The sequence below is a fragment of the Brassica napus genome, chromosome C2 (assembly GCF_020379485.1).
Source record: "Brassica napus cultivar Da-Ae chromosome C2, Da-Ae, whole genome shotgun sequence".
In the NCBI taxonomy this organism is placed as follows: domain Eukaryota; kingdom Viridiplantae; phylum Streptophyta; class Magnoliopsida; order Brassicales; family Brassicaceae; genus Brassica; species Brassica napus.
Window position 1 is genome coordinate 31,545,258 of NC_063445.1, and position 8,233 is coordinate 31,553,490.

Below are 8,233 nucleotides of genomic sequence, written 5' to 3' on the forward strand. Positions count from 1 at the left end.
TTGAATAGATTGTTTCAAACTTTCACAAGTATTTGTATCTTCTTCCATATATATATATTTTCGGATTATTATTTCATTATTAAAATCATAACTATATATATAAAGATTAGTAAAATATTGTTTTATTGTCATATTCAAAGATATTGTAATATTTCACAAATTTAGAATTTTTTTTAAAAAAATAAACTTTTCGCTTCATAGATTTATATTATCGAGTAAATAATTAAACATTTAGTTTTTGTTTAATTTTTAAAATAAACTATATAGTTTAAAATTTGTTTTCATTGGTTTAAGGTAGTAAAGATTAATTATTTTTAGATAATATGATTTTTGTTATTTAAAAAAAATCTTTATAGTTTTAAAAGTTAACATCGACAAATATTTAAATATTTAGCTTATGGAGGTATAATATTATAACATTAGATTATATCTATTTAATTTATACTACCTATAAATCAAATGGATCATCTATTGTTTAAATTCAATTATTGATAGCCCAATAAAAATTTCCAGAAGGCCCAAAATTTAAATGATAAGATTAGATATTAAATGTAATATAACTTTTTACGAATAGGTCCATTAGGTCAATTTTTTAAAAAAATCACACATGAATCAAGGTTGTGACTTCCGTTTTAATATATAAGATATGCGGGTGGTTGCAGTTTTAAGCAGTTTTTAGATATTTGTACGACTGATACTGCGGTTAGAAATTAGTGCGCTTGCGAGATAGTTATGACTGGTTAACCACCAAATACAACAGCGGTTAAATAATAAATTAACAATATTTACATTTTATATAATTATAAAAATATTAAACATCATAATACTATAATAAATATAAAATTATATTTTTAAATTTTTAAAAATTATAGAAAATATTTTATTTTAAAATTATATAATATAAATTTAATTAAAATAGAATAAATATATTTTAGCGGTTTAGAGCGATTTGAGTGACTGTTGAAAAACACCAACACCCGTTATCAACCGCAAAAGTTATGTATGCGGGTGATAGCGGGGACACCTGTCATGCTTTCAAATAATCACAATAATCGTTTTTCTAAGATAGTCTTTTTTAAGTTTTTGTCACAAAAATAGCACCCAAGAAAATGATCAAAATAAATTTTGTTAAAGGGTAAAGATACAGGGTTAATTAATCTAGACTTAGAGTTTAGAGTTAAGGGACGAGGTTTTGGGATAGAGTTTCAAATTTTAAAAAATAAAAAATAAATATTAAAAATTTCAAAATAAAAAGAGGTTATTTTGATCATTTTCTTTCTTGTTATTTTGCGACAAAAATTTAAGAAAAATTATCTGAGAGAATTGTAAAAAAAAAAAAGAAAAAAAAAATAGTTGACAAAAAATTATATTTAACATTTACTAGAAAGGGAAAAAAAATATATGTGTATTCTCGATTTAGTCATTATTTAAAAAGGACGACATTTGTGTGGTTTAGGACTCAGGGCTACCTCTGAGCGAGTTGATTATGTGTCTCTTCTTCTTCATCTTCACATCACTGTGCGCGTCTATCCTTTGGAAATCTCAATCGCTTAAGAGTTGTCAATCTCCGCGTCTGGGGTTTCTGAATCTGGGGAATTGAATAATTGTTTGATCAAATGTTGAATCGATTCAGTACGATTGCTTTGCTTCATTAGCAATGGCTTCTTCTTCCATGTCCGGTGCGTGCTTGCTTCCTCTCTGATTTGAGTTCCGGTCTAGCGAAATGTTGATTCTCTCAGCTTTTCACGATTGGTGTTGAAACCTAGTTTCCTGGCCATTGTGCTTGTGTGTTCGTTGGGAAGAATGATTAGGTTGTAGACTAGTGAATTCGATTCTTTAAGTAACTCTTCATCTGCCTCCCAACTAAACAAAATCTAAAATCGTTTGGGTTGAATTAATCGCAGTGTCTGTGGAATGTGTGAACATACGTAATCTGACGAAAGGAGACGGGAATGCAAGTGAAAGAAGTGATTGCAGTGCTCTCTCCTGTGCTTGGAAAGCTCCTAGAGCCTTAACTGGCTTTCTCGCTACCACTACTCATCCACCTCTCTATCTCTGCCGCAGAAAGACTAGAATCCAATCTGTAAGCCTTCCTTCTTGCGCTTCAATGGATTGTTTAAGCCCCATATTGCTTTTCTTCAGTTTCCTTTCTTTGGATAATGTAGTGCGCTTGGCAGAGTTATGAATCTGAAGTAGGTTTCTCCGATGTTCATCACTTTGGAAACGTGAAAAGAATATTGAGTTCCAGATCTTCTTGTGGTGCTCATAAAAGATGTGAACTGTATTGCTTATCTTCATCTGAATCTTCTGGGGCTTCTGAGGATGTTACTGCGGACACATTATGGGAGGTAGTAGACCCTGCCCTCTTCTTTTTTAAAGGCACTTATTAATACTCTAATCACGTTGATGGGTGGTTTTCTCTGCAGGACCTTTTCCCATCGATATCTTACTTATCATGTAAAGAATTAGAGTATGTTCAAAAGGGCCTCAAGGTATGATGATATATGTTTCTTAATATTCAAAAGGCCTCTTTCATCTATATCCTATATCATCGCCTCTTTGACGTGTTATTTTATTGGAGTATATTTCAGTTTTCTGTTATTCATCTCTTAATTCATTAAGAAAGGTCTGCGCAGTTAGCGTTTGAGGCACATCATGGTCAAAAGAGACGTAGTGGGGAGCCATTCATTATACATCCAGTTGCAGTTGCTCGTATCCTTGGGGAACTTGTGAGTTGCGTCATACATTATTAATATGCTTCACTTGAGAATTAGTTGGAAAAAGCTTGTTCAGTTGTTTTTGTTCTTGTTTAGGAATTGGATTGGGAGTCTATTGTTGCTGGATTACTTCATGACACGGTCGAGGATACAAATTTTATTACTTTTGAGAAGATAGAAGAAGAGTTTGGTTCAACTGTACGCCACATTGTAGAAGGGGAGACTAAGGTCTGCATATTTGTGTTTGCTACAATATTTTTCCTCTCTGCTTACCGTATAGAGAAACAGCTCTACGCTTCATTTGACATGAACTTCCATCTATATTCATAAAAAAGAATTTTCTCTATTAGGTGTCAAAACTGGGAAAATTGAAGTGTAAAACCGAAAGTGAATCAATACAAGATGTTAAAGCAGATGATTTGCGGCAGATGTTTCTGGCGATGACGGACGAGGTTTCAATTTTATAAGATTGTGTTTCAGCTATGTGGTTTTATTATTCATCAGCAGACTAACTGCTTCATTCCAGGTCCGCGTCATTATTGTCAAGCTAGCTGACCGGTTGCATAATATGCGAACTCTCTGCCACATGCCTCCCCATAAGCAGGTGATTCCTTCAAGTAGTTGAGATTTGTACCCATACAGCTCTCATCTCTATGTTTCATTTGTGATTAACTACTGATATTGTGAATTTTGTTCAGTCCAGCATTGCAGCGGAGACTTTGCAGGTCTTTGCTCCTTTAGCGAAATTGCTTGGAATGTATTCAATAAAGGTATAACCCTGACTTATTGTTTTTGCTTCCTTTTATTCTTAAAACAAATATTATGCCATGAGTCAATTTGGTTGAAATGCATTTTACTGTGTATGAAAGCTAGTTATCTCACTGTTGTGTCCCTCGGCGTTCTGAGTTTTGTGGTTCTAATCTTGCAGTCTGAACTGGAAAATCTATCTTTCATGTACGTAAGTGCTGAAGATTATGAGAGAGTGACAAGCAGGATCGCTAACCTCTACAAAGAGCATGAGAAAGAACTAAGTGAGGTAACTTCAACTTATTATTGGATCTTAGGTTAAATTGCCAAAACGTTGATTGAAACGGCAAAGAAAATTAGAGAAGGATGTTCATGTCAACCTACAACCTCTTTGACTTTTCGAACTGTGAAATCATCTGGTCGTCTATTTAATCCATATGTGTTCACAGAGTCTACTGTGTATCTTAGGCAAATAGAATTTTGGTGAAAAAGATTGAAGATGATGAGTTTTTGGACCTTGTTACTGTGAATACTGATGTTCGATCTGTTTGCAAGGAAACTTACAGGTGAAAATCCGTCAAGTTACTTCTTCATTATACTCTGTAACATACCATTTTCTTCAGCATCTGAAGACTCTTATTTTTTGCATGCAGCATATACAAAGCTGCGCTCAAATCAAAAGGATCAATTAATGATTACAACCAGATTGCTCAGGTTTGTGTTGTACACTCATCTCCAAGTTGTATCAAAGGTTTCGAATACAGAACTTCCATTTGCCATCCTAATATGATTGTTAATATTGCTTCTCTACAATTGTTTATTTTAGCAGTTAAGGATTGTTGTAAAGCCAAAACCTTCTGTTGGGGTCGGGCCTTTATGCAGTCCACAACAGGTGAAACCCCAATGATAAGGATATGGGTATGGGTATCTTTTGTTCCGATACGTTCTGGTGTGCCACTTAACTTCCTCACTCTGTCATTAATGCAGATATGCTATCATGTTCTTGGGCTAGTTCATGAGATCTGGAAACCTATTCCCCGAACTGTATGTATCTGACCTTCTGTTCGTTCAGGATATATTTTCACTACATTACATCAGAGCATATGTCTTACGTTTTGTTACAGGTAAAAGATTACATTGCGACACCGAAGCCTAATGGCTACCAGAGCCTCCATACCACTGTGATCCCGTTCTTGTATGAGAGCATGTTTCGGCTGGAGGTTCAGGTATTTGATGATATTGTTTAACCACAGTTCTTAGGAAAACGCCAAATATAGTTAACATTTTGAGTTAGATTTAATTTTAAAAGGCTGGTTTGATTGGGTATTAAAACTACATTTCTCTCTGCAGATCAGAACCGAGGAGATGGACTTGATAGCTGAAAGGGGGATTGCTGTTTACTATAATGGAAGGGCTCTTTCTGCTGGATTAGCTGGAAGTCAGATTCCTGTAGGTAGAAATTCAAGGGGGAAGACAGGTTGTCTGAACAATGCAGATTTTGCACTCAGGGTATTTTCTTACCACACTCTCAAGTAAAAAAAAAAATGCAGAGATACGTTCCAGTAGTAGGCAGTGATATTTATGTCGTGACAGTTTCATTTTCCAGATCGGGTGGCTAAATGCAATTAGGGAATGGCAAGAGGAGTTTGTGGGTAACATGAGCTCTAGAGAATTTGTGGATACCATTACGAGGGATCTTTTAGGTAGTCGTGTGTTTGTGTTCACACCTAAAGGAGAGGTAAAAAGACTTAAGCTCTGAAACTTCCATTTTTAAATTTTCACGTCTTTGCTTAGATGCTGAAGTATTCTCTACTTGCAGATAAAGAACCTTCCTAAAGGGGCCACCGTTGTTGACTACGCTTATCTGATTCACACGGAAATCGGAAACAAGATGGTAGCAGCGAAGGTGTTTTCCACTTTCCTGTCATTCTTTCCATGCTCTATTTGAATTCTCTATCTATCATCATCTTTGATTACGAACAACAACTGTATAAGAGGTTAAGGATAATTCATTGCTTGAAACTGTAGGTGAATGGTAATCTTGTCTCTCCAACGCACGTTCTGGAGAATGCCGAGGTCGTGGAGATACTCACCTATAACGTGTGTACCTTTTCTATCTTGCACGTGTTTGTCATTTCTAATTTTCTTTGTTCTTGCTTAGGGAAATTTTAATTGGCTTTATCATACTCTAGTTACTACGTAGGTTCTATGAGCTCTCTCATGTTTTATTATTTTTGCACATCACAGGCCCTTTCAAGCAAATCTGCTTTCCAGAGACATAAACAGTGGTTGCAACATGCGAAAACAAGGAGTGCAAGACATAAGATTATGAGGGTATGTTATTTTTATTTGCTTTTACTTTATGCTTATTTAGCTCACTATTACTGATTGTTGTCTCCTCAACATCTTCCAGTTCCTAAGGGAGCAAGCTGCGCAGTGTGCTGCAGAAATAACCCAAGATCGAGTGAATGACTTTGTGGCGGACTCAGAAAGTGACGTGGAAGATCTCACAGAAGATTCAAGAAAGAGCCTACAGTGGTGGGAGAAGATTCTCGTTAATGTGAAGCAGTTTCAGTCGCAAGATAAAAGCAGAAACCTAACACCCGTTTCTCAAAACGGGAGCGTTTGGGTCCCAAAGGTGAATGGGAAACACAACAAAGCCATCAAAAACTCGAGTTTGGAGAATCCAGAGTTCTTTTTACCTGGAGATGGAATTGCCAAGATTTTTCCTGCTAACATCCCTCCTTATAAAGAAGTGTTGCCCGGTTTAGAGAGTTGGAGAGCCAGTAAAATCGACTCATGGCATCATCTCGAAGGTCACTCTATCGACTGGTTATGTGTTGTATTCATGGATCGTAAAGGTATGTTCTTCACTTGCTTTATGGTTATGAATCCAAAACCACCTCTCTTTGTCGAAATAGTCAAATCAAAACTGTTGGTTATATTATCACAGGCATAATAGCAGAGGTTACAACAGTCCTTGCAGCTGAAGGCATCGCAGTATGTTCTTGCGTGGTGCGTGCTTTAACTGTAAAATCTTACTTTGTAGTGTCTAACGACTCAGCTGACAAATGTCATGCTTTCTTTGCAGGCCGAGATTGACAGAGGAAGAGGATTAGCAGTTATGTTGTTTCAAATAGAAGCAAACATTGAAAGTTTGGTAATATATACACGTCCCAATGTCATGCTTTCTTTTCAGTCCTTTTTTAGGCTTTGGATCAGTAAACCTAACCAGTTTTTATATGTATCTGTAACTTCTAGGTTACTGTATGCGCAAAGGTGGATCTTATTTTGGGTGTGCTGGGATGGTCCAGTGGCTGCAGCTGGCCAAAATCAACAAATAATGCTCAATTTCTTGAGTGTTAAAGCTAAAGCACTCATGTTCTTGGTCATGAAGTTTTGTCATGTTCTCTGGAAAAGATTATCAAACTTGACAAGAGAAAGAGTCTGGTAATGGTTGCTCAAAGTAGAGGTAGAGAGCTCTTATAAATATAATTATATATATCATTTTGTTTAGAAAACAAAACCATATAAAGGGAGTCAAATGTCGTGAAACTTAGGATTTAGAGATGTAAGTTTCTGTGTATTTCATTAATCATAAGTGTTTCTTTTATATAGGGGTTACAAGATAGATAAAAGTAAAGATATAATATGTAAAGTGTACAAATACAAGGAAAAGGAAAAATAGTTTCCTTTTCTCCTAAACCGTCTCTCTCTCCTCTTCTCTTCACGCGGTCGTCTCTCTCTTTCTAGGGTTGGCCGACACTCTCTCTAGGTGTTGGGCCGATTATGAACATCCACCAAATTGATTTATAACACTCCCCGTTGTATGCCATAACCATACAAGGATTGTAATACGCTTAATGTTGCCTCATTAAAACCTTAACAGGAAAATCCGGTAGGACAAAACCATGATGAAGGAAAAAGAGTACAACACGCACTACTCCCCCTGATGTGAAACCTCAGTGGAGGTCCTTCAGCCTACGCATCCCAATCTGATGTGTGAGCTTCCTGAAGGTGCAGGTAAGAAGTGCTTTGGTGAATAGGTCTGCTGAATTGTCACTGGATCGTACTTGGACGACCTGGACCTCACCGGATTTTTGAAGCTCGTGAGTGAAGAAGAACTTAGGCAATATGTGCTTCGTCCTATCACCTTTTATGTAACCGTCCTTGAGCTGAGCAATGCACACAACATTATCCTCATACATCACGGTTGGCTCTTTGTTCTCGGCCATCCCGCAATCAGCTCGGACGTGTTGGGTCATCGACCTCAACCAAACACACTCGCGGCTGGCCTCATGTATGACCAATATTTCCGAATGATTAGATGATGTGGCCGCGATGGTTTGTTTCATGGAACGCCATGATATGGCCGTACCTCCATGTGTAAAGACATATCCTGTCTGTGATCGAACTTGATGTGGATCTGATAGATAACCTCATGATCGGACATGATCTAAACATATACAAGAGATTCATGGCAAAAACAAATGTCCAGCCTAGTATAGCTTGCCTATTACATCAAGGCGCCAATGATACTTGGGTTAAGAACTTTTCCGGACCAAGGACAGATCCCTTGTCCTTCTTGGGATCAAAGGATCCGTGGGTTCATGATCCTCGTTTATATTCATAATTTCAAGTGCTACTAAAATCATCTTATGTCGACATTCTTTATGTGTTCCATAATGTTCCAGACATGATATAATCGATTGAGATTTTATTTTATAAAGGACCTTTATTACCTTGCAGCTTGGCGTCCCAAGCTACAT

General features: G+C 36.6%; 1 protein-coding gene across 4 annotated transcripts; it reads left to right on the forward strand.

The window, feature by feature from the left end:
- Nucleotides 1-1,422: 1,422 nt before the first annotated feature.
- On the forward strand, nt 1,423-7,077 carry LOC106381614 (putative GTP diphosphokinase RSH1, chloroplastic). 4 transcript variants are annotated; one of them, XM_013821535.3, is made up of 24 exons: nt 1,423-1,679; nt 1,905-2,083; nt 2,166-2,348; nt 2,427-2,492; nt 2,637-2,729; nt 2,814-2,945; nt 3,068-3,169; nt 3,244-3,321; nt 3,416-3,487; nt 3,646-3,753; nt 3,933-4,030; nt 4,118-4,178; nt 4,291-4,356; nt 4,452-4,508; nt 4,589-4,690; nt 4,815-4,973; nt 5,071-5,202; nt 5,284-5,370; nt 5,493-5,564; nt 5,712-5,798; nt 5,878-6,325; nt 6,418-6,479; nt 6,556-6,624; nt 6,726-7,077. In XM_013821535.3, exons 1-24 carry the CDS (start codon nt 1,658-1,660, stop codon nt 6,828-6,830), a joined length of 2,640 nt encoding a protein of 879 aa, XP_013676989.1. In that variant the 5' UTR covers nt 1,423-1,657; the 3' UTR covers nt 6,831-7,077. The 4 variants fall into 4 exon arrangements, with proteins under 4 accessions (XP_013676989.1, XP_013676990.1, XP_013676991.1 ...); XM_013821536.3 differs by having other exon boundaries at nt 4,294-4,356; XM_013821537.3 differs by having other exon boundaries at nt 2,178-2,348.
- Nucleotides 7,078-8,233: the final 1,156 nt, after the last annotated feature.